The sequence below is a fragment of the Chelonia mydas genome, chromosome 3, assembly GCF_015237465.2.
Source record: "Chelonia mydas isolate rCheMyd1 chromosome 3, rCheMyd1.pri.v2, whole genome shotgun sequence".
Lineage (NCBI taxonomy): Eukaryota > Metazoa > Chordata > Testudines > Cheloniidae > Chelonia > Chelonia mydas.
In genome coordinates this window covers 765,760-790,769 of record NC_057851.1, presented here as the reverse complement: position 1 = coordinate 790,769, position 25,010 = coordinate 765,760, and the positions used below count along the sequence as shown (strand labels likewise).

Here is a 25,010-nt window from a genome sequence, read left to right as displayed (position 1 = left end):
AGTGGGGTACGGGGGGGCGGGTCAGTGGGGGGCGGGAGCTGGATGGCGGGGGGGGGCGGGGGGAGGGTCAGTGGGGTACGGGGGGGCGGGTCGGGGGGGGCGGGAGCTGGATGGCGGGGGGGCGGGGGGAGGGTTGTCTGGGGGGGCGGGGGGTGCATGGCAGGGGGGCGGGGGGCGGGTCAGTGGGGTACGGGGGGGCGGGTCAGTGGGGGGCGGGAGGTGGATGGCGGGGGGGCGGGGGGAGGGTGTCTGGGGGGGCGGGGGGTGCATGGGAGGGGCGCGGGGGCGGGTCAGTGGGGTACGGGGGGGGCGGGGTGTATTGCGGGGGGAGGGTGAGGGGGGCGCGGGACCCCGGGCGGGGGGAGGAGCCGGAGCCGGAGCCGGAGCCGCCCCGCGGTGGCAGGAGCCCGCCCAGGGAGGGCCGTACCAATCCCCGACTGGAGGGAGGTGCAAGCCGTGGCCCCGCCCGCGAGCCGGGCCTTTCGCGCACGCGGCGGGCGGCTCCCCCCTGCACGGGCCGCTTGGTACATCCCCGGACCGTACCATCCGGCGCCCCCGGACCGAACCATCCGCCGCCCGCGTCCCCCGCTGGGTGCGCGGCCCGAGCTGGCGGCGGCGCGGGACGATGCACTTCTCCGTCCCCGAGACCGAGAGCCGCGGCGGGGAGGGCGGCGCCGCCGCCTACGTGGTGAGGGGGCCCGTCCGGTCCGGGGGGGCTGGGCTGGGGGTCCGGGTGATCCGGGGGGGGCTGGGCTGGGGGTCTGGGGGTGTGTGTGGGGCGGTGATCGGGGGGGGGCTGGGCTGGGGGTCCGGGTGTGTGTGTGGGGGGTGTGATCCGGGGGGGGGGCTGGGCTGGGGGTCCGGGTGTGTGTGGGGCGGTGATCGGGGGGGGCTGGGCTGAGGGTCCGGGTGTGTGTGTGGGGTGTTATCCGGGGGGGGGCTGGGCTGGGGGTCCGGGTGATCCGGGGGGGGGGGCTGGGCTGGGGGTCCGGGTCATCCGGGGGGGGGTGTGATCCGGGGGGGGCTGGGCTGGGGGTCCGGGTGTGTGTGGGGGTGTGTGATCCGGGGGGGGGGCTGTACTGGGAGTCCGGGGGTGTGATTAGTGTGGGGCTGTGCTGGGGGTCCTGGTCCGGGCGGGCGAGGTCTGTCCTGGGGCGTGGAGGCAGCTCCCGGGGGGGCTGAGTGCTGGGGGGCTGCTGTCAGTCTGCCTGGGGCTGGCCCTGGGGCTGGGGGGCTGCTGTCAGTCTGCCTGGGGCTGGCCCTGGGGCTGGGGGGCTGTTGCTCTGCCCCTCTGGCTGCCTGTTCAGTTCCAGCTTCCCAGGGTTGTGGTTGGGCCCTCGGTATCGACCCTGCCCTTTCGTCGCCCCCCCTCCGGCAAGCGGCTGCCCCCCAGCCTGGGAGGAGCCGGGTTGTGGGCTCCCGAAAGCCCTGCAGCAGGCGGGGTATGAGGACCCGTTGTGCCAGCTGCCTGCCCCCCCAGTGTCCTTGCGTGTTCTGAGTTACAAGTCGTCCATACAACCCTTGGATGTGGGGGGGACAGACCCACCATGAAACTCCTCCGGGGGGTCTGCGCCAACGGACAGCCCTGCAAGCCCTCTGAATGCTTTTTAACGTAGCTCAATGTAAATGTACATGTAGGGGCGGCGAATGCGGCCGTACCTGCCGAACAAGGGACTCTCTCCTGGGAAGCAGTGACTCTGGAAAGGATTTGGGGGGTGGGTTGGACGATCAGGTGAATGTGAGCTGCCGGTGCGATGATGTGACCAAAAGCGCCAATGTGATCCTTGGATGCATAAACAGGAATCTCAAGTAGGAGTCGAGGTTATTTTATCTCTGTTTCTGGCACTGGTGCAACCGCCGCTGGAATCCTGTGTCCAGTTCTGATGCCCACAATTCAAGAGGGATGTTGGTGATAAATTGGAGAAGGGTTCAGAGAAGAGCCACAATAATTAATGAAGGATTAGACTATATTCCTTATAGTGACAGACTCCAGGAGCGCAATCTATTAACCTGACAAAGAGAAGGCGAAAGGTGACTTGATCCCAGTCGAAGTACCTACATGGGGAACTAATAGTTAACAATGGGCTCTTCAGTCTGTCAGAGACAGGTACAACACGATCCGGTGGCTGGAAACTGGAGCTAGACAAATTCTGACTGGAAATAAGGTGGAAATTTGTAAGGTTGAGGGGAATTACCCACTGGAACAATTCCCCAGTGGCCAGTTGGTTCTCCAGCACCGGCAATGCTTCAGTCCAGCTTGGATGCTGTTTAAAAAGAGCTGCTCCAAGAATTATTTGGGGGAAGTTCTCTGGCTTGTGCTATAGAGGAGGTCAGACTACAGTCATGGACACCTAGGACTGGAAGGGACCACAACAGGTCATCTGGCCCCATCCCCTGCACTGAGGCAGGAATAAGTATTGTCCAGACCCGTGATACTCAGACCTCAGTGGTTCAGGAGCCAAATTAGCGATCAGCATTCCCCAAAAGAGCCACAGGAGTGTGAATTCATCATTTCATTTACTATAGTCCTATTTAAACAGTATGACGGGGAAATAGTGTGTGTGTGTGTGTATATCTAATGTTAAGGTCTCACATCAAAATGACTGACCAGATATGATCATTTTATCAGCTACAATTGGATAGTAAAGCATCCTGGTTGGTTAATGACTTAGATCGGTTAATAATTAAATCACACAGTGTTACCAGCTTTGCCCGTGGGGTACGCTCATTTATTAGGTTTCAGAGTAGCAGCCGTGTTAGTCTGTATCTGCAAAAAGAAAAGGAGGACTTGGGGCACCTTAGTTAGTCTCTAAGGTGCCCCACGTCCTCCTTTCCATTTATTAGGGTTACTCTTTTGTGTGAATGGGTTTTTTTTTCTGTATTTCTGTCAATGTACTGCTTGTGTCACTTGTGTTCTCACACGGAGCTCTACTTCTCCCTGCTGCAAGTTCCCTCCCAGTGGAGCTATCCTGCAGGACCGAGGTTCCCCAGGGCTGGGTTCCTCCAGCCCCAGAATCAGACGAACACACCCATACACGTTAACAGAGTGCATCTGAGAGGACCGGGTCAATCAGCACTCCCAAGCTGACCCCTTAGATGTCCCTGGGCTCAGCAGGCCGGGTCGAGCAGCACTTCCAAGCTGCCACCCTCAAATGTCCCAGATTCAGCACGTCCCTGTCCCCACTTCCACGTTACAATTGTTCTGGTCATAACCCACTGGATGAGCAAACCCCACAGGATTTTTGGGCACTCCAGGGATCTTAGCTTAGGTATGAGGAACGTTGCTGCAGAGTGAATGGGGGAAGCCAAAAAACACCCACCGGGGGCATGTGGGGGATAGAGAGAAGCAACCAGCTTAACCGTGAAAGTTATTTATTGCCAGGTAATAACCATACAAGGGGAGCCAAACAAACAAAACAGGGATAATATTAAATCTCACTTAAATTTGATTATAAAAGTTAGGTTTAGAAAACTAGAACTGATCCCACCAGTCAGGGTCAGAAGACTAGACCGAGAAAGAGCGAGAGCTGGGTTCTCACCACTCCGTGAAGCTGGAATTGATCGAGGGTCCCAGGTGGTGGTGGTGGTAGCTGAGGGTCCGGAGTGCTGGCAGAGCCCCCAGCACGATCCGTCAGGAGAAGATGAAGTCCCAATGGAACTGATGCAGATGTTGGATCCAGGCATCAGAACGCTTACTTGAGCATGGGTAGGGGTTTGTGTAGGGAAAGAGCAATGGTTCAAGGGAGAACACTAGATTTGTTTATGCATAAACTGATGGCTCAAGCTATGGATGATGATCCTTCCAGGGAGCTCACAATGCAATTAGGCAGCTTCAGTATTTTGGATACTAGTACAGGATTTATTACTAGAATTGGTCTGATAACTACTGACCTGAGTGTGTGCAGGGGTGGATTCATTAACATCTGGAGCAGAGATCCCCCCCATCATGCAGTGCTTCCCTGCTTTTCTGGTCCCAGCTGCCAACTAGCCATGGAGCCATTGATCACTACCTGTTGAGCCCAACTGTCTAGCCAGCTTTCTATACACCTTTATTACCCTCCTCTTTATAACAACCTTTTATGTATTTGAAAACTATTACCATGTCTCCTCTCAGTCTTCTCTTCTCCAGACTGAATAAACTCAGTTTTTTCAATCTGCCCTCACAGGTCATGTTTTCCAAACCTTAATTGTTTTTGTTGCTCTTCTCTGGACTTTCTCCAATTTGTCTGCATCCTTCCTGAAATTAGGGGGGAGGGATAGCTCAGTGATTTGAGCATTGGCCTGCTAAACGCAGGGTTGTGAGTTCAATCCTTGAGGGGGCCATTTAGGGATCTGGGGTAAAAATTGAGGAATTAGTCCTGCTTTGAGCAGGGGGTTGGACTAGATGACCTCCTGAGGTCCCTTCCAACCCTGAAATTCTATGAAATGTGGTACCCAGACCTGGACACCATACTCTAGCTGAGGCCTTAGCTGATCACAATGGTCCCTTCTGGCCTTGGAGTCTAAGAATCTCTGAATTCCCCCCAGCTAGGGCTGCAGTGAGCAAGGGACAAGGTGAGGAGAGAGGTACTGTCCCACTCTGACCCTTCCCAAGCCGGGGTGCAGCAGGACTGTTGGAAGTGGACCCCTATCCCTCGCTGTCATGTGCTGGTAGTGGGCCTTCTGCATGTAGCCAGTGGTGCTAAGGGCCAGTGCATGTTGCTCTCCTGGGGGTAACTCTCCCTGTGGGATTGAACTGCACATACCCCAGGGCCCCTGCTTTGGCTCACCCTCCCCCCTTGATCCGCTCTGTCTGTGTCGCAGGGTGCGACAGTGGGGTTGTGGGTAAGGTTTGGCAGGCAAAATCCCCTGCCTCTTTACAGGGTGAGAGAGAAACCCAGGCCCAGCTCCCCAGCCTGCACTAGCCCTGCTGCTTTAGTGATCTCATCGCTTGTCACACACACTGTGTTCCTGTGGCTCTTCCTTGCTGTAGCCCCAGACTCCAGCCTGGCCTTTCTTGCCTCTTGGCCCCTCTGGCTGGGCCTTCAGGGCTTTGATGCCTTATTTTCCCTTGCTCAAAACAAGCCAATGGTGCTGTTGTCCTGGGCTCCTGGCGGGCTGGGAAACTCTTCCCGCCTTCTCTTCCGTGTCTCTTGGCTCCTCGTGGGCTGCGCTGCTGGCTGAAGCATGCACTGGAGTCCTCGTCCTGCATTGCTGCGGGGCGCTAAGGGCTTCTGGGGGAAGAAGACAATTGGCTGCTTCTCCTACCTCTGTAGATTGGCCTTTCCCCAGAACTGCTGACACCCACTAGGACACAGAGGTTTGTGCACCTCGGCCTCTCCTGTTTACCCCTGTGGCATGTAACCGTCTGGTTTCCTGTTTGGTCATTGTGGTCAGTATGTGGGTGCTGGTGGCTTGTGATATACTGGAGGTCAGACCAGGTGATCTGTGGTCCCTTCAGGCCTTAAACTTCATGACCCTGTCCTGGAGGGTCTTTCTGGATGTGCCCTGTGAGCCTCAGTTTCTGCTGTTTGTGCATCCAGCAAGCGAGGAGCACTTGGAGCTTGTGGCCCATCTACATGGGGGAAGCATTGGCTGGACAGCCCTGGAGCCTGAGGCCTCTGTAACTCCCGAGCTGTGGCAGTGCTGGGTGCAAAGTGTCGCTTCCACATTGCTCTGGCCACTGTGCTACCTGTGACATGGGCACCTGGCCTTGAGAGCTGGGCTGAGTCCATCCTTATCTTCTTGGGGGCTCCCACAGAAATATGTGTGGGCTAGGAGCACCCGGTGTTGCGTCTGACTCCATCTTCCCTGGAAACTATTAAAACCACATACGCGAATCAGTCCCCGTTTGCAGGGCTCCCATAGGCACTCCCCCTACCAACTCTGGGGAACAGATTGAATAGATTCATAGGCCAAGATTGAAAAACTCAAATGAGGAGCTGTAGGGTCCCGGAGCTGGGTTCTTTGGTCTGGGCTTAGGAGCCCGGCTTCCCTTATTCCCTTGAAAATCTTGGCCAGGGCCCTTTTGATATCTAGTCTGACCTGCATGGCCCAGTAGCGTGTGATTGAACAGGAGCCGATGGTTTCTCCAGTCTCAGACCCCAGGTGACAGAGAACCCTCCATTCAGTGGTCATTTACCTGAACCGTAAATGCGTGCACCTTATTCCCACCTGAATTTTTCTAGCTTTAGCTTCCAATCATTGGCGCACGTTCTGGCTTTGTCTGCTCGATTAAAGAGCTGTCTGCTTTCAGAACCGTTCTCCGCACTGAGCTGCTTATGAACTGTCATCAGGTCACCCCTTAACCTTCTCTTTTCTAAGCTAAGGAGATCGAGCTCCTTCTATTTCTCACTGTAAGGCGGGTTTCCCGCCCTTGAGTCATTCTTGTTCTCTTCTCTGAACCCTCTTCAGTTTTTGAGCATCCTGTACGAAGCACGTGAAGCCCAGAGCTGAGTACAGTGCTGCAATAATGGTCTTACCAATGCAGTATCAGGTAATACCAGCTCCTGGAAATTCTCCCCTGCTTGTGTTTCACTGCATGGCAGAAAGGTCCAAGTGCTATGTGAACAAAGTTCCTCAGACCCCCCAAACAGGCTGAGCTGTGAACAACAGTGTTTTCCCCCAGAGAGCCAGGCCCTTCAGCTGCATCCTTACTGCTCGCTGCTTTCACTGGCTTGCATAATCTGTGAGGGTCAGGGTTGGGATCTGCCATGTCCTGTTGAGAATAGTGCCAAGTTTCTCTCTGGCCCTTCAGGGCTTTCTCCGGAGAGGGACGAGGATGATCACTTAGCCATGGGAAAGCCGATCTGCTGTTATCCCGGGGAGACTGCGAGGAATCCTGCGATGGGAAGGATTGGCTTGGCTGTTCTCACATCATTCCCTTTGGTCGGGGACAGCGCTGGCATAACGGTGGCCAGTTGTGTCACTTGCACACCCTTCCCCAGGCCAGGGAAGGCTGGCTTACAGTAACAGCGGCAGGGTGGCAGGGCTAGTGGGGTTGGTGGCGTGTCCGCGAGACCCCAATAAATGACAGGGATTTCTAACCCAGAGTTGGGGGGCTTCCTGCTTGTAGGAGGCGCTCTCAGAAAGACGACCATCTCGGATTGAGCCCCCATTTGTGTCTCCCTTACCTGCGCACTTTCCCAGTGGGTGAGGCAGAAGGGGCCGTGCTCACCAGGAGTGGCCTTCCAGGCTGCTGGCGCCCATCACCAGGCTGCGTGCTCTCTCACTAAGGGTCAGTGAGTGGCAGTGAGGTGACGTTGGGCAGCTGGCAGCATGCGTGTTGCGGGGAGAGCCTGGGGTGTTCGGCTGCTGCTTCTGGAGGGAGGGAGTCCTGAGGTGACACTCGGAAATGGGCACTGGATGCTGCAGGATATTGGGTGAGTGTTTCAGATGCGCCGCACATCTGTGCGGTTACCTCTGCTGTGTGTGGATGGAGACATGCGTTCTCTTCACGCTGCCAGGGCAGCATCCGGGCCTGCTGCATTGTGTGCTCTGTGGCGCAAGCCAAGAGCGATCCTGTGTAGGGGCTTCTTCACATAGAAAGTTAGGGTTGGATGGGACCTCAGGAGGTCATCTAGTCCAACCCCCTGCTTGAAGCAGGACCAATCCCCAATTTTTGCCCCAGATCCCTAAATGGCCCCCTCAAGGATTGAACTCGCAACCCTGGGTTTAGCAGGCCAATGCTCAAACCACTGAGCTATCCCTCTTCTCTGGGGTCTCCGACCAGCAGGGAGTGCGGCTGTGGCTGTCCCCTCTCCAAGAGGGGCTTGGAGACTGCAGTGGCCAGGCTTCAAGCCCCGTCAGGAGCAAGCCCCGTTGCTGGGATTCTGGGGAGTGAGGGGCCTCGGCTCCTCAAGCCCCTCAGGAAGGGAGGAGGCAGCCATTGGCATGTTTTAAGCCCAGCGGCTCTGCACATGGCTTAGGCCTCCGAGTGTGCAGAGCCATGGGGCGCAGCCCCACGGTGTTCCTGGCCTGGGGGCAGCGAGGGACCGTGCTGGGGACTCTGCTCAGGCCTCGGCTAGGTTTAGTTCTTTTTTGGTTGGAATCCACGGGGTTGCTCCCTGTTCTGGGAGGGGCTGAGTCCCTCCTCCGCAAACCTCTTCCCCCTCCCCGCTGCCGGATAGCTGCGTTGTCTCAGCCCTGCCTGTGTCCAGGGCGGACAGTGCTCCAAAGGGCCCTTAGAAAGAGCTCAGGGAGGGCACCAGAACTGCCCCAACTGTAGCTCCTAGCCTGGCCCATAGGGGCAAAGCCGCTGGCCTGCTCTGGGGATAGGGTCCCGCGCTGAGTCCCTCCCCTGACCCTTTCCCCAGGCTCCCTGCACTCTTCTCTGGCTGCCACTCTGCAGGAGCTGACTTAAAGATGCAGCTGCTGTGTGTTGTGAGGAGCCGTGCGGGACAGTCCAGCCCTGCCTGGCCTCCACGGGGGGTGCTGCTGCCCAGGTGTGGGCAGGGCACCCTCTACCCCTACATGCCTGGCCCCAGTGGCTTGCTGCCTGGAGGGAGGGATTTGTGCTGCCTGTCTGAGGGGGCTGGAGCACACAGCCTGGCTCAGGACCTGGCAGCCAGCCCCCAGCTTCCTGTTTTGTTGAGCTGGAGTGTGAACGCCCTCCCTGCTTGGCTGCTCATTGGAGGAGCAGGGCCTGGAGCAGGGGAGCAGACTGTCTGAGGCAATGGATTTGGCAGCTTCCTGGGCGTCTGGTGCCCCTGGCTGAGTTTTCACGCTGTGCCCTGGTGCGTGCTCGCTCCCCGCTGGTGGCTGAGGGGCTGGCTCTAGACACAGAGCCATCTCTGACCGCAGGCTGCCACTTGGCAAAGGCCCCCTGGGCTGTGCTGCGGGGGGAGTGTTGGGAGCTCCGGGAGTGAAATCCACTCGTACTCTGCTGCTTGGCAGCTTTCTTGCCTTTCCCGCTGTTTGTGGGGCTGGAGGGGGGTGATAGTCCCCATCCCCCACGAGGCTCGGCCTCCAGCTGCGCAGGATTGAACGGGGTCCCCAGCTCAGTCGGGGTCGCTCAGTGGCTCCTCACGGCAGAGCTCTGCAGCCTGACCCGAAGGTGACTGAACGTGACGACGAGTGTTGGGTTTGGGGCAGGGGTGTCGCTTCCTCCTACTAGTGGGGTCGGCGTGGCCGGGGCTGCGTGCCCTGCCCCTGCCAGCCATTGCCACCTGGCTGTGTTGCACTGCCCAGGCTGTGCAGGGAGTGTGCCGGGGTGGAGCTCTGTGCATCGCAGGAGCTCCGGGGGGGCGTGAGTGTGTGTGTCGTCGTGGCCATTCCCTGCTAGCACAGGCAGCCCCCTCACGTCATCCTGCTCACAAACTTGCCAAGAGCCATTTTCAAACCAGTGGAGCAGGAGAGCTAACTGGGTCCCAGAGCCTCACTCCTCAGCGCTAGCCTGTGTCCTCGCGGCTGGTTTATCTCTGTTTGTTCTTGGGCCAGCATTGACCTTTAGCTTCAGCAGCTCTTCTCCCTCCCTGGTGTGTACTGCCCTGCTGGATGTGGAGAGAGCAATCCCATCCCTGCTCAGCCTGCCTTTGGCGAGGCTAAGGCAGGCCAGTCTCCTCTCGGCACAGAGGCCCTCCGTTCCCCCGATCATCCTAGGAGCTCTTCTTTGCACCTGGTCCTGTTTGAGCAGCGCGGAGCTCTCACCAGACTTCATGCTGCAAGGCACCAGCTGTACAAGCAGCAGTGTGCCCTGAAACGGGGGCTCCCTGAGGGCTGCTCGGGGAGAGGGGCAGGGAGCCCTGGGCACCTCCAGAGCTGTTGGCAGTTTTGTGGTCTGTGCCGAGGGCTGGAGTCAGGGAGCTGGGGGGGGTGGCCAGGATGCTGAATGCCAGCCCTGCTGTTTCCTGCGGCTTGCGCCGGTGGGCACTGGGCTGAGAGGGAGTAGTGCTTATAAGTGTGGTAGGCCAGCTGCAGCTGTGAGCCCACTGTGGCTGTTCACCGGAAAGCTCTGTCCACGTGCAGGAGGAAGGCACGTTCGTACCATGGGTTTGCTAGCCCAAGGTGAACCCCCAGTGAAGATGGGGCAGCCTGCGGTTTTCACATGTGTTCACAGGGGAGCGCTGGCCATGGTAAAACACTCTGGGCCTCCCCTACCTGGGGACAGAGGCTTCCTCTCTCCAACTGCATTGGGGCCATTGTTTGTTGCCGGGTGTTGTGGTTACCTGCCAGGACTCAATCTGGGGCTGGGTTCCATAGGAGAGCAGCGCCGTTCTCTCCAGAATCTCACCTGCTTGTGCCTTGGGCAGAGCATGAAAGTGGATCAGCCCGCACCCTGGAGGTCGGTGGGTGGGTGGGCGGGCAGGGGCTGTCAGTGGCACACAAATGCTCCGGGCCCCTTGTGTCACACCGCCCTGGCCTCCTGTGCTCCCCATCTTGTTAGACCGAAAATTAAAAGGAGCAGTGGCAGGGTGCAGGGCTCCCGAGTCCCCACTAGACCCCGATTCCAGTTGGTTATTATGTCCTGCCCCTGTTTGTACCACACCAGGGGTTTTCCAAACAAACAAGGGTCCCATTACTCTGCCCCTCCCTTGAGAGACAGGGGAATCCAAGTAAAGGCAGTGGTGATCTCTCTTTGGCAGTTTTTTGGGTTTGCCCTTATGGGGCTTAGCTTCTCAGCTGGTAGTGTTTTTAATTGGGGTCTACCTTCAGTCCCTCCTCTTGGGGGCATCCTACCTTTTAGCTAGTTCGTTCACTTCAGGGGTGATGAGGCCTGCAACTGTGTCCCTCTTGGCTGATCTGTCTCTGTGGTCAGCAGTCTCTGATGTACAGCTGTCTTCTTCCTGTTCACGCTTTTCCCTTGTTAAGCTCCCCCCACTGCTTGGCCCGGTTAGCGCTGATTGAGCCCAGGGAGCCTGCTAGCCTCCTCTACCTGAGTGAGGGTGCGCCCCTGCACACGAGGGTTACATGCCTGCAAGCTGCTTAAAAGGCCATAGTACTGGCTCAGCATAATGGGTGCCCCAAAAGAGAAAAGACAATGAGAGGACCAGAAGAATGCCACCATGGCTGAACAGCCGAGTAGTAGAGGCCATTAGAGGCGAAAAGGCATCCTTTCAACTCTAGAAGTCAGATCCTAGTGAAGCAAACAGGAAGGAAAGCAAACTCTGGCAGGTTAAGTATAAAAGTGTAATAAGGCAAGCCAAGAAAGAATTGAGAAGCAACATGCCAAAGATGAAAAGGGATGCAAAAACTCCCAGTGAGGATTTTTTAAAGTACATCAGAAGCAGGAAGCCTGCCAAACAGGCAGTGTCAATAGAATGTTTTAGTACAAATTGATAAGTTAAATAGTAATCAGTCACCAGGAGCAGATGGCATCACCCAAGGATTCTGAAGGAACTCAGATGTGAAATTGCAGAGCTCCTAACTGTGGGATGCAATCTGTCACTTGAATCCGCTGCTGGACCATGTGTCTGGACGTAGCTAATGTGACACTGAGGTTCTGAAAAGGGCTCCAGAGGTGATCCTGGCACTTCCAGGCTGGTGAGCCTACCGGGCATGTTGGTTGAAACTCTAGTTAAAAAAAAAAAAAAGAATTATCAGACACCGAGGTGAACATGATTTGTTGGGGAAGAGTAAGCAGGGCTTTTGTAAAGGGAAATCCTGCCTCACCCGTCTGTCAGAATTCTCTGAGTGGGTGAACAAGCATGTAGAGAAGGGTTTTCCAGTGACTAGAGTGTACTTGGATTTTCAGAAAGCCTTTGATGTGATCTCTCACCAAAGACTCTTTAGCCTCTTACTCCGCCGTTTCATATTCTCTGTACGTGTATATATAGATACCTTCTTCTTCTATGTTCCATTCTGTGCATCCGATGAAGTGGGTTGTAGCCCACAAAAGCTTATCCTCTAATAAATGTGTTAGTCTCTAAGGTGCCACAAGTCCTCCTGTTCTTTTTGTGGATACAGACTAACACGGCTGCTACTCTGAAACCTTAAGTAAACTGAGCAGTCATGGGATATCGGGGGACGTCCTCTTATGGATCAGTAACTGGTTAAAAGATAGGGAACAAAGAGTGTGAATAAATGGTCAGTTTTCACAATGGAGAGCAGTGAGCAATGCAGTCCCCTATGTATCTGTACTGGGATCAGTGCTGTTCAACATATTCATTAATGATCTGGATAAAAGAGTGAACAGTGAAGTGGCTGAGTTTGCAGACGATAAGAGATCTTGGAGTCAACGTGGATAGTTCTCTGAAAACTTCAGCCCAGCGCGCAGCAGCGGTGTAAAAGGCCAACAACGTGAGGAAGCCATAGAAAATACCCTAATGCCACTATATACACGTGTGGTACTCCCACACCTTGAACACTGTGTCCAGTTCTGGTTGCCCCATCTACAGTATAGTAGAACTGGAAAAGGTTCGGAGAAGGGCAACAGAGATGATCCATACATGGAGAGAGCTGTTCAGCTTAGAAAAGAGAAGACAAAGGGGGGATAATAGAGGTCTAGAAAATCATTTCTCTGTTCACTGTCTCCACACCAGGTATGTTATTTATCCTTTCCCACAAAACAAAGCCAGGGGTCACCTGATGAAATTAATAGAGAGCAAGTCTATGACATACAAACAAGAGGAAGTATTACTTCATGTAACACACAATTAACCTGTGGAACTCGTTGCTATGGGTTCTTATGATGGCCAAAAGTATAAGTGGGTTCCAAAGAGAACTAGATAAGTTCATGGAGGCTAGGCTATTGGCTACTGGCCAAGATAGTCAGGGACACAGCCCTGTGCTCGGGGTGACCCTAAATCTCTGCATGCCAGAATCTGGGAGGAGAAGACATGTGGCTCTCTCAAAAATCGCACTGTTCTGTATGCTCCCTTTGAAGCTCTGGTACAGGCTGCTGGTGGAGGCAGGCCGCTGGTCTAGATGGACCAGGATCTGACCCTGTTTGGCAGCTCTTATGTTCTTAAGCCGAGAGCGGAGGGGCATCCCATGGTTTCCACCCTGATAGGCCTGCAGATGCCTGACTACTGCACTGGGCTGGCCAGAGCGTGATATGTGATTGCCATGCTGTCTGGAGTGACTCCTAGCTGTGAGTGCCGACCTCAGGGCAGCCTGTCAGAAACAGGGCAGGTACCCCAAGTGGATGGTGTGTTCTGTAATTAGATTTCAGCAACGGACAGTCCCCTCCAGCCTATCTTAGGGCTTATCTACACTACGCAGCTTTTAGCGACAAGGCTGTGTCGACACAGCCTTGTCGCTAAAAGTCAGCATGTGTAAATGCTGTGTCGGTATTTTGTTGGCACTTTTGCCAAATAAATACTTCCAGCCCCGCAAGCGGCGTTAGCTTTGTTGGCAGGAGAGCGCTCCTGCCGACAAAGCCGTGTTCACACTGCCACTTGCGTCGGCAAAACTTTTGTCTTTGGGGGGGGGGGAGGGGGGGCTTTTTTAAGTACCTGTGAAAGACAAAAGTTTTGTCGACAACTTTGCAGTGTAGACAAGACCTAAGAGTCTCCAGCCTATCTTCCACCGACACAAACAGAACTTTGTGATAATAGGTCACTGAAACCAAAAATCAAACCACATCAGGTCTGGATCTTACACCAAAGGCAATGCTGGCAGCCAATTCCATAGTAATCTTACTAAAGGTTTATTAGCTAAGAGGAAGCAAATGAGAGTTACTGAGAGGTTGAAGCAGGTACAATAACTGCACAGGTGAGTCAGTCTGTAACACTGAATGGTGGCAGTGATGTAATAAATGTCCAGTTTCCCAAAAGTATTTCAGGAGCTGGGTATCTCCGCTTTGCATCTGGTGCACTTCCCTGTAAGAATCCAAATAGTCCAGAGATGAGGGATCTTCCTTTGCATTCGTTCTTGTATCATCTTCTGGCAGAAGACAGGCTGACCATTTCTCTACCATGGGGAGCTTTTCCTTTGATTAGGATGAGCAAGGAGCAATGCACTTGGAGTCTCTGACTGCCGCTTGTCACGCACCGTAGCCATTTGCTTTGGAATTAGCACCTTTTCTGAGAGTCCTTCCTTACCATTCTCCAAGGCGTCTTTGATGGCTGGTGAGTTGTTCAGTTCCGAGGGCATTTACAGTGTCAATGGTTGTGTCCCGAAGTCCCAGGTTGCTATTACATTAGGACAAACACGGATAAGTAAAAACAGTGCGTGTAACATCCCCTTAGTTTTATGAAGTTTAAACACCCAATACACTTACCCAGTTGTCACTTGGATCTATCCTAATACACCAGTAAATTGACCTGAATACGCTGCTGCGTGAGCTGGTATGCCAGCATCACACTTATCACAAAGGGGAGGTCACAAAAATGGAGTCGGGTTTCAGAGGGGGAGCCGTGTTCGTCTGTATCAGCAAAAACAACGAGGAGTCCTTGTGGCACCTTGGAGACTAACGAACTTATTTGGGCATCAGCTTTCGAAGGCTAAAACCCACTTCATCAGATGCATGGAGTGGAAAATACAGTAGTAGGTTTAAATACACAGCACATGAAAAGATGGGAGTTGCCTTGCCAAGTGGGGGGTCAGGCTAACGAGCCAATTCAATTAACATCAGGACACCAAAGGAGGAAAAATCACTTTTGTAGTGATAATGAGAGTGGCCCATTTCAAACAGTTGACAAGAAGGTGTGAGTAACAGTAGGGGGAAATTAGTTTGTGTAGTGACCCATCCACTCAATCTTTATTCAGGCCTAATTTGATGCTGTCCAGTTTGCAAATTAATTCCAGTTCTGCAGTCTCTTGTTGGAGTCTGTTTTTGAAGTTTTTTTGTTGAAGAATTGCCACGTTTAGGTCTGTAATCAAGTGACCAAAGAGATTGAAGTGTTCTCCGGGTGGTTTTTGAATGTTATAATTCCTGATGTCCAATTTGTGTCCATTTATTCTTTTACATAGAGACTGTCCAGTTTGGCCAATGTACATGGCAGAGGGGCATTGCTGGCACATGATGGCATCTATCACATTGGTGGATGTGCAGGTGAACGAGCCCCTGATAGCGTGTTTGATGTGGTTAGGCCCTGTGATGGTGTCCCTTGAATAGATATGTGGGCACAGTTGGCAACGGGCTTTGTTGCAGAGTTTGGTTCCTGGGTTGGTGTTTTTGTTGTGTGATGTGTGGTTGCTGGTGAGTATTTGCTTCAGGTTGGGGGCTGTCTGTAAGCGAGGACTGGCCTGTCTCCCAAGGTCTGTGAGAGTGAGGGATCCCCCACCTTGAAGCAAATTGAATTCCAGAGCCTAAGGACTCTGCCGTCAGCCTCAGTGAACTGGCGTGATGTAGCCTGCCAGCTGCTCACGGACCCTTCCACACAGCCACAGCTCCCAGCGGCCTGCTGAGATCCACCAGGTCAGCTCCATGGCATGGCCTGGGTGGCAGCAGAAAGCCCAAAGCCTCTGGTCCTCGGGAGCCCATCGCCTCTGGGGCACTTTGACTCCGCAGGGAGTGCCAAGGACCGTTTGAGGCATCAGCCCTTGTCTCTGAGCCCTCTGTGGGGTTGCCCTCACTCTCACACCCCTCCCCTCGGGGGGCAGAGGCTGTCCTTGGCCTGTTTGCTACCAGGCTGCAGCATGGCTTTGCTCCCTCATGCCAGTGAGCACAGCTGCTGCTTGCCCTTGCTCTGGGGGCAGAAGGGGCCCTCTCTCGTCCCCAGGCACCATGTGTCTGTGCTGGTGCATCTCCCGGCTGAGGAGCTGCCCAGGGGTCCCTGTGCCACTGCAGAGAGGCTGTGTGTGGGGAGGGCAAGGAGGCTGCCTGGTGTGAGGGTGCCTTTCCCCCTGGGGCTGGCAGTGAGCCCTTGGTGCAGGGCTCTACGCAGCCAGGCTGAGAGCCCTGCTGGGGAATTGCCTCTCGTCCTGCAAAGCTTCTGCCTCACTGGCAGGGCTCCCCATGGATTTGGTGGCTGGGGCTGGGGCTAGGGCTAGAGGGAAGGAGGCCTTAAGGTCACACTGCCCAGCACTACTGTAGCTGATCCCAGCCTACGCTGTTCACTGTCCCTCCTCCCCGTTCTTGTCCCCTGGGCCCTGTGTTAGTGCTGGAACTGCTTGGGCTGGGCTGTGATCCGAGCCAGTCTCTGGAGCGTGGCCTCCCTGCGGATCCCCCAGCTCCTCATTGGTATTCCAGGCAGGGCCGTATCCGCGTCAGCTGCATGGTGCGGCTCCTCGCTGCCTCTGAGGCATTGGCCTCTGCGCTGGGACCCCGGGGAGGGCGAGTCGCCCCGCAGCAGACTTGGCAGGTCCCAGTGTCTGGGGGGTGTAGCAGAGACCAAGCGGGCCTGGCCATGGAGTGAGCGGTCCCTCTCCCCACCCTCCTCGGTCCCCCACAGTCCCTGCTATCCCAGCCAAGGTGCTCTCCCTCCAGCTCTGCCGGGGACGGGGAGGGCAGCCTCACTGTACACTTCTGGCCTGTGGTAGGCCACGTGCATTGCCCCGGCTAGCTTGGGAAAGGGGTTTGGAGCTCCAGGGCCCGCTGTTGGGCTGTGGTGCCCCAGAGTTCAGGCGAGGACCCCTCGAGCTGTTCCAGACCTGGAGGCGGTGGTGCTGCTGTTGTCTCCCCGTCATTTGGGGTTCCGGGCCAGGGGAGGGAGCGGAGCCTGGCATGTGCTTGCAGGCTGGGGCTGCAGCCTGGGGTGGTGCAGGCCAGGGTGGGAACCTCCTGCCGATTGAACATGCCCCGAGTGGCTCGGCAGCAGTTCTGCAGAAAAGGACCTAGGGGTTACAGTGGACGAGAAGCTGGATATGAGTCAACAGTGTGCCATTGTTGCCAAGAAGGCCAGTGGCATTTTGGGATATATAAGTAGGGGCATTGCCAGCAGATCGAGGGAGGTGATCGTTCCCCTCTATTCAACATTGGTGAGGCCTCATCTGGAGTATTGTGTCCAGTTTTGGGCCCCACACTACAAGAAGGATGTGGATAAATTGGAGAGAGTCCAGCGGAGGGCAACAAAAATGATTCGGGGACTGGAACACATGACTTATGAGGAGAGGCTGAGGGAACTGGGATTGTTTAGTCTGCAGAAGAGAAGAATGAGGGGGGATTTGATAGCTACTTTCAGCTACCTGAAAGGGGGATGGATCTCGACTGTTCTCAGTGGTAGCAGATGACAGAACGAGGAGTAATGGTCTCAAGTTGCAATGGGGGAGGTTTAGGTTGGATATTAGGAAAATGTTTCACTAGGAGGGTGGTGAAGCACTGGAACGGGTTCCCTGGGGAGGTGGTGGAATCTCCTTCCTTAGATATTTTTAAGGCCCAGCTTGACAAAGCCCTGGCTTTGAGCAGGGGGTTGGACTAGATGACCTCCTGAGGTCCGTTCCAACCCTGATATTCTATGATCATGTGATCCAGCCCCTGTTGTCCAGTCCCAGGTTCTGGCAGTCAGAGGTTAGGGAACACCCGAAGCATGGGGTTGTATCCTGAACATCTTGCCTAATAGCCATTGATGGACCTGTCCTCCATGAACTTATCATTTTTTTTTTTTTTTTTTAACTCTTATACTTTTGGCCTTCACAACATCCCCTAGCAATGAGTTCCACAGGTTAACTGTGCTCTGTTCATTCCCTCTGGGGCACCTGGCATTGGCCACTGTCAGAAGACAGGATACTGGGCTGGATGGACCTTTGGTCTGAGCCAGTCTGGCTGTTCTTATGTTGTGTGAAGAAATACTTCATGTTTCTTTTAAATGTGCTGCCTACTAATTTAATAGGGTGACCCCCGGTTTGTGTGTTAAGTGAAGAGGTAAATGACATGTCCTTATTCACTTGCTTCACACCGGTCATGATTTTATAGACCTCCATCCTATCCCCCTTTCGTCGTTTCTTTTCCACGCTGAACAGTCCCAGTCTTATTAATCTGTCCTCAGCTGGGAAGCTGTTCCATCCCTCTAAATATTTTTGTTGCTTTTCTCTGTACTTTTTCCAATTCCAATATATCTTTTTTGAGCAGGGCGACCAGATCTTCAAGCAGTATTCAAGGTGGGGGCGTACCATGGATTTATATAGTGGCATTGTGTTATTTACCGTCTTCTTATATATCCGTTTCCTAACATCCTGTTGGCTTTTTTGACTGACGCTGCACATTGAGTGGATGTTTTCAGAGAACTATCCACAGTGACTCCAGATCTCTCTCTTGTGTGGTAACAGCTAATTCAGACCCCATCATTTTATATGGATAGTTGGGATTGTTTTCCAATGTGCATAACTTTGCATTTACCAACACTGAATTTCATCTGCCATTTTATTGCCCAGTCACCCAGTTTTGTGAGGTCCCTTTGTAACTCTTCGCAGTCAGCTCTGGACTTAACTATCTGGAGTAATTTTGTGTCTTCTGCAAATTTTTCCACCTCATTGTTCACCCCTTTTTCAGGATCATTTATGAATATGTTGAACAGCACTTGTCACAGTACAGAGCCGTGGGAGACCCTGCTGTTTACCTCTCTGTGTTGTGAAAACTGACCATTTATTCCTAGCCTCTGTTTCCTGTTTTTTAACCAATTACTGATCCATGAGAGGACCTTCCCTCTTATCCCATGACAGCTTACTTTGCTCAAGAGCCTTTGGTGAGGGATCTTGTCAAAGGTTTTCTGAAAGTCCAAGTACACTATATCCACTGGATCCCCCTTGTCCACATGCTTGTTGACCCTCTCAAAGAATTCTAATAAATTGGTGAGGCAGGATTTCCCTTTACAAAAGCCGTATTGAATCTTCTCCAGCATATTACGTTCATCTGTGTCTGATAATTCTGTTTTTTACTATAGTTTCAGCCAGTTTGCCTGGTATTGAAGTTAGGCTTACTGGCCTCTAATTGCCAGGATCGCCTCTGGAGCCTTTTTTTAAAAACAGCATCACATTAACTATCCTCCAGTCATCTGGTACACAGGTCGATTTAAGCGATACCATGGTTATTTTTTCTGCAGTTTCATATTTGAGTTCCTTCAGAACTTTTGGGTGAACGCTGTCTGGTCCTAGTGACTTAATACTTTTTAATTTGTTCCAAACCCTTCTCTATTGAGCCTTCAATCTGGGACAGTTCCTCTGATTTGTCACCTGAAAAGAATGGCTAAAGTATGGGAATCATCACCACGTTTTCCGCAGTGAAGACCAATGCAAAGAATTCATTTAGCTTCTCCACATTGAACTTGTCTCCCTTGAGTGCCACTTCGCACATCCCATGGCCCCACTGACTTCCTCATTTTTGTGTGGTTCCCCTTTTTGAAATGAAATCCTACTGTGGTGGGCTTATTGGGAATTTTTCCCTCACAAGGATATTGAATTTAATTAAATTTTGGTCTCTGTAACTTCTTCATCCTCGTGATATGACTGGAGTACCTCATCCTGCGTCTTTCCAAATGCAGAACTTGAACATTCCTGGCTTTCCTGCAGCATTATTCAATTTTTCCCCATCTAATAATGGGCCTGTACCATTGGTGGGATTTTTATTCCTGACAGAATTAAAACCAAAAAACCCTCCTTCCTATTGTCCTTACCTAAGTTCCCTCGAAGCTGTTTGGCCACGCAGGAGCCTATTAAGCGCCGCACAGGTGCTCAGGGCTGCGGTGGGGGGAGATGCCTCTCCCACCCAGACCAGGTGCTGCTGTGGGGAGAGAGAGCTTGGGGGTAGTCCTCTCTCTCTCCCTGTTGTAGCCCTGGGGCAGCCTGCACCCCAAACCCTTCATCCCCAGCCTGACTCTAGAGACTGCACCCCCAGCCAGAGCCCTCACCTCCCCCCCATGCCTCTGCCCCAGCCCTGAGCCCCCTTCCACACTCCGAACCTCTCAGCCCCACACATCACCTCTATATTGGTGCACATAAAAAAATTCATTCCGCATGTGTGGGGAAAAACTAGAGGGAACACTGGTGCTTACTCTGCCAGCCATGGAGTTCTCCATGATGTCTTTAGCTTCCCTTATCAGTTTTGTACATGTCATAATTTCTAATCTATGTTGATTGCTATTTTGTTCTCCTTTTTCCCAGTTATATATTTATTTAAATAGCATTGTCCTTGTGCGTGGTCCTGCTGCTTTGTGGTTTGGCTACCTGGCTGTCCACCGGCAGCGAAGGCTCAGTGCCGTCCAAGCCAGCAGTGTTCTGGGGATTGTAGGGGACAGCTCTGCACTGCGTGGGCCCTAGCGTTCTAAACCTGGAATGGGAGAGCAAACAAGCAAAGGGCGTAATCACCTCCTGAGTCAGCAGCTGCTGCTAAGGGATGAGTCCTTTTCTGTTCTCTCACAAGCCTGTCTTCAGGCAGCCCTGCCCCCCTCTCCCAGGGGCAGTCAGGGAGTTGGCAAGCTCCTGACACACCCTGGAAAGGCCTGTGTGGCAGTAGCCTGACCGTTCTCCCTCCTCAGGCATCTGACTTCTCTGGCTAGTAAACAGAGAGAGAGAGAGTCCCTGGCCAGCGAGAGGGAGGGAGCTGGGAGCCCCATGCTGGGGACCGGATGGTGTCAGGCAACGCTGCGGCTTCCTGGGGGTGGAGTTTCCAGCGCCAGGGGCCAAGGGAAGGTGGGTGCATGTGATGCTGTCTCCAAGTACCTCTGTGGGGGAGAGTCTCAGAACAGGCAGATCTTCGCTCTCCCGGGCCACGGCAGGACCAAAGGTGCCAGTGTTCCTGGGGGGGGCATTCGCCGTCGAGACAGGGCGGATCTCCCGCCCTCGGAGGCTTCATGGCCAGCTGGGCTGTGTCTGCTGACGGCTCCGCTGCGGCTCCACGGGTGGCGTGGGTGGGTGCATGGCTCGCCGGGGGTGGGGGGATCTCTGCCCAGCGCGGTACAGGGGTCACGTGGGGTGATGGGTTGGTCCCTTCTGGCCTTAGATGTTCTGAAGTCCCCCAGGTGACTCCCAACCTGTCAGGATTGCCCTGAGGAGTCCAGCTCCTAGTCCCCCTCTGCTGGGTCTGCCCCCACCCCCAGGGTCCACACTCGCCCCTCCCTGGGCTTTGTCTCCACGCCTGCTGCCCCTCCCCCAGAGACACCTGGCCCGGGCTGCAGCCGTCACTGTGCTGCCCCCCAGCCGAGCCCCATCTCCTGGAGGGTGCTGGTGCCTGCTGAGGGTCTCCCACTGCCCCGAACTCTGTAACGACGACAAGGGCTGAGCAGGAGCTGGTGGCCAGCTGCTGTACCACAGCAAAACCCAGGTGGGCTCTGTGGGGCTGGCACAGGGCCTGGGCCTGTGGGGGGCGTCCCAACTTCAAACAAGACTCCCTGCGGCCCTCCGCTCGGCCCTGCCTGGGAGGCCCGAGCTGTGCCTGTGGGCTGGGTGGGGCAGAACCCATCTGGGAGCGGGCGCAGGGCAGGGCCCTCCCGCAGCGGCCAGGCCAGGTCACGGGCCAGTGCTGCCTCTCCCACAAACACCTCCCCTGCTCAGCGGGCGCTGGGGTCTCTCCTCCCCTCTCCAGCCTTGGCGGGTTCCCCTGCCCCCTTCAGGGCGCCCCAGACGGGTGATTCTGGGGTTACTTTCCCCCTGCAGGCCTACAACGTCCACGTGAACGGCGTGCTGCACTGCCGGGTGCGCTACCGCCAGCTGCTGGGCCTGCATGAACAGGTGAGTCGCGCCCCGCCTGCCGCAGCCCGGAGGGCAGGTCTGTCCCCTGCTCCCCACCAGCCAAGAACAGCCCAGAGCTCCCCGGCAGCCGCTCCCCTCCTCAGCACCAGTCATTCCTGCCGGGCAGGTGCCCAGTGCCCTGCTGAGATCTCCGGCCCCGCTTCCCTTGCGGGCGGGGAAGAGTCTGGCCCATGTGGAGGCCAGGCTCTAAGGGGGGTGGGGGGGGAAGCTGAGCTGCTGAGAATCCGCCATTCCTGGCTCCGCACAGGGCAGGAGCTGTCTGGGGTGGCTCCTGAGCAGCCCTGGCACAGTCCCCTGCCAGCCCCTGGGCCCCACAAACTGCTTCCTGCTGCGGGTGGAAAGGGCTGTCGCAGTCCGCAGGGCCGCTCTGGGCTGTCCGAGCTGCGAGTGCTACTGCCGTGTGAGGCACTCGCTGCCTGGGCTTCGCAGCGCTGGGCCCTCCGTCTCTCCATCTCCAGGGCGGGCACAGGGTTCCCTCAGGGCGCCTTGGTGAGACGTCCCTCAGGGCCCCGGGTGGTGAGCGGGATGGGCTCTCCCTCATGTTTGGGGCCGTGGAGTTAGATGCCACCCCATCCCCAGCTCCGGTTCAGAGGATGCTCCCCATGCGCCAGGCCAGGGGGCGATGGTGGGGCCTATGGGTCTGTCCAGGCGTGCCCCTGGGGCGTCTCAGTGTTCTGTGCTCTCCTTCCAGCTAAGGAAAGAGTATGGGGCCAATGTGGTGCCCGCCTTTCCTCCAAAGAAGATCTTCACCCTCACCCCGGCGGAGGTGGAGCAGAGACGAGAGCAGCTGGAGAAATACATGCAGGCTGGTAAGTGGGCAGGCAGAGAGAGCTAGCTTGAGCCCTGCTTGGCTTGGGGCATCTCTCCAAGCGTGGAACCAGGCCTGGGCCATTAGGTGACCACTCACAGCGGCTGACTCTGGGCAGCCCGGCCTGGGCTCTCCATGGCTTCATGCCCCAGTAGCAGCCCCTCCTAGACCTCAGGCTGGCAGAGGTGGGCATGTCTGTGTGTGTCATCCACGACCCTGTGGGTCCATATGCCCCAGCCTGGGAACAGCCTCTGGGAGGAGCCCTTCAGTGACCCAGACCCCCCGGGGTCTCACTCTTCCCCCAGGGTGAGCCATGCGGCCTCGCCGCCTCCTGAGACTGGGCCCCTGGGGCTGCAGACCCCTGCCCCACCCCAGGAGCCCTGGGCAGCAAGTCTGGGACAGACCCTGGGGTAGACGTGTCCCATCTGGGGGAGCAGCACAACCCCCCCTCCAGCGTCTGCAGGGACACCCAGCCAGCGCGGGCAGACGGGCGGGTGTGTCCGTGGTCTGGCACACGGCACAGGCAGCCCTGGGGTCGCCCAGAGAAGTGAAGGTTCCAGCAGAGTCCGTTCTGGGCAGCCGGCGCCCAGCCCAACTGCAGCAACCCCCGACAGTTCAAGCTCTGTCCCCCCATCTGTCTGATCTCCTTTGTCAGACTCTGCGGTGCCCCTGAGTGCTCCCCACAGCCCATACTTAACCCCCCCGCCCCCCAGGCCTTTGTTCCCAAGCTGGGGGGTGCGGCTCAGCCCCCTGCGGAGGGGTGGGACCATCCATGGTGGTTGGTCGCCAGGTGTCCATGTCCCGGCCATGAATCTGCCCTTCTCTTCTCAAGAGCTGCATGGAGATGGGACCTAAGGGTCCAGGCTGCCAGGCGCCATCCACACCTGTGTCTTCACCTGCCCCCAGAGCCCCCAGACCTTCCCACCTGTTGGGAAACAATGCTGCACACCGGGGAAACTGAGGCACACATAGGCTTCATAAAATCATTACTAAAAAGTCCCAGTTTCACAGTCCATGTGCGCGTGTCTGTTTGTGCTCTCAGCACTGGGGGTTCCATGGGAGATGGGGGGTGCTCTCTGGGTGTGTGAGGTACCATGGGGGTCGGGCGGTCCGTGAGGGATTGGAGGCGCTCTCTGGGAGTGGGGTACCAAGGTGGGTCAGGGGGTTCGTGAGAGCTCAGGGGGTTGTCTCTGGGTGTGTGGGGTACCATGGAGGGTTGGGGGTTTCGGTGAGGGTTCGGGGGTGTGCTCTCTGGATGTGTGGTGTAACATGGGGGGATGAGGGGTGAGAATTCGGGGGCCAGGGTGGCGTTCCAGGGAGGAGTGTGTGGCTCCCTCTGGGCTGGGTTTCACAGGGCGCCGGGGGGCGTCTCTGGGGCGGGGGATTTGCAGCTCTCTGGGCAGGGGGGCCATCCTGGGGGGGCTCTCTCTGGGCCGGGTTTCACAGGGCGGCGGGGGGGCGTCTCTGGGGCGGGGGGAGGTGCGGCCCTCTCTGGGCAGGGAGGGCTCTCTCTGGGCTGGGTTTCACAGGGCGCCGGGGGGCGTCTCTGGGGCGGGGGGAGGTGCAGCTCTCTCTGGGCAGGGGGGACGTCCTGGGGGGGCTCTCTGGGCCGGGTTTCACAGGGTGCTGGGGGGGGGCGTCTCTGGGGCGGGGGGAGGTGCGGCCCTCTCTGGGCAAGGGGGGCGTCCTGGGGGGGCTCTCTGGGCTGGGTTTCACAGGGCGGCGGGGGGCATCTCTGGGGCGGGGGGAGGTGCGGCCCTCTCTGGGCAGGGGGGGCGTCCTGGGGGGGCTCTCTCTGGGCTGGGTTTCACAGGGCGCCGGGGGGCGTCTCTGGGGTGGGGGAGGTGCGGCTCTCTCTGGGCAGGGGGGGGCGTCCTGGGGGGGCTCTCTGGGCCGGGTTTCACAGGGTGCTGGGGGGGGCGTCTCTGGGGCGGGGAAGTTGCGGCTCTCTCTGGGCAGGGGGGGCGTCCTGGGGGGCTCTCTCTGGGCCGGGTTCTGGACGTGCCGCCTGACTCCTGGGTTTGTTCCACCCTTAGTGCGGCAGGACCCGGTGCTGGGAGGCAGCGAGACCTTCAACAGCTTCCTGCGCAAGGCGCAGCAGGTGAGCGGGGGCAGAGGAAGGGGTGCAGGGGGCGGCTGGCTGCGGGAGTGGGGGGTGTCGGCTCCATGGGGTAGGGGCTACGCCCAGCTCCCACAGTCGGTAACGGGGACCTCGCAGTGAGACAGACCCCCTGGGCTCTCACTCTTCTTCTGGGGTCAGCCGTGCAGTCTCCCTGCCCCCTAGCCCCTGGGCTCCAGCCCACCTGCCTCAACCCACGGAGGCTCCCGGCGCAGAGGCCGCGCCGGCCAGGCATTTGGGGTGTCCGCCCCGGCGCGTGGCACAGACAGTCCATAGGGGAGCACAGAGAAGTGGGGGTTCGAGCCGCGCCCAAGTCCATCCCGGTGAGTCCAGCCCCAGCCGTGCGGTCACGAGCCCATGGTTGGGCTGTGTCTCTGTCTGCCTTCCTCGGTCAGAGCCCTCCGGGTCGCCTGCCCCGCCCCCTGCTGAGCCGGGAGTCGCTGGTGCTGGGTCTCTGGGCCCCCCCATCAGCCAGCTCCGGGCTGACTGTTCATTCCACCCAGCAGGGAGGTGACGCCCACCTCGGGTCTCTAACCACACCCCTCCCCCACCCCCATCCTGGGGAGCAATGCAAAGTACTGGGGAAACTGAGGCACA

At 56.5% G+C, this 25,010-nt stretch overlaps 1 protein-coding gene across 8 annotated transcripts in view; it reads left to right on the top strand.

Moving 5' to 3' along the window:
- Positions 1-349: 349 nt before the first annotated feature.
- SNX17 (sorting nexin 17) overlaps positions 350-25,010 on the top strand; it is a 30,853-nt gene continuing 6,192 nt past the window's right edge. The window contains exons 1-4 of one of the 8 annotated variants that reach the window (XM_037893598.2): positions 350-688; positions 21,391-21,465; positions 22,178-22,295; positions 24,331-24,395. In XM_037893598.2, the coding sequence (XP_037749526.1) occupies positions 626-688; positions 21,391-21,465; positions 22,178-22,295; positions 24,331-24,395 (321 nt within the window). In that variant the 5' untranslated portion in view covers positions 350-625. Of the gene's footprint in view, positions 689-20,278; positions 20,522-21,390; positions 21,466-22,177; positions 22,296-24,330; positions 24,396-25,010 lie in introns of those variants that run through there. The other 7 variants (XM_043541935.1, XM_043541933.1, XM_043541937.1 and 4 more) reach the window with 7 other exon arrangements.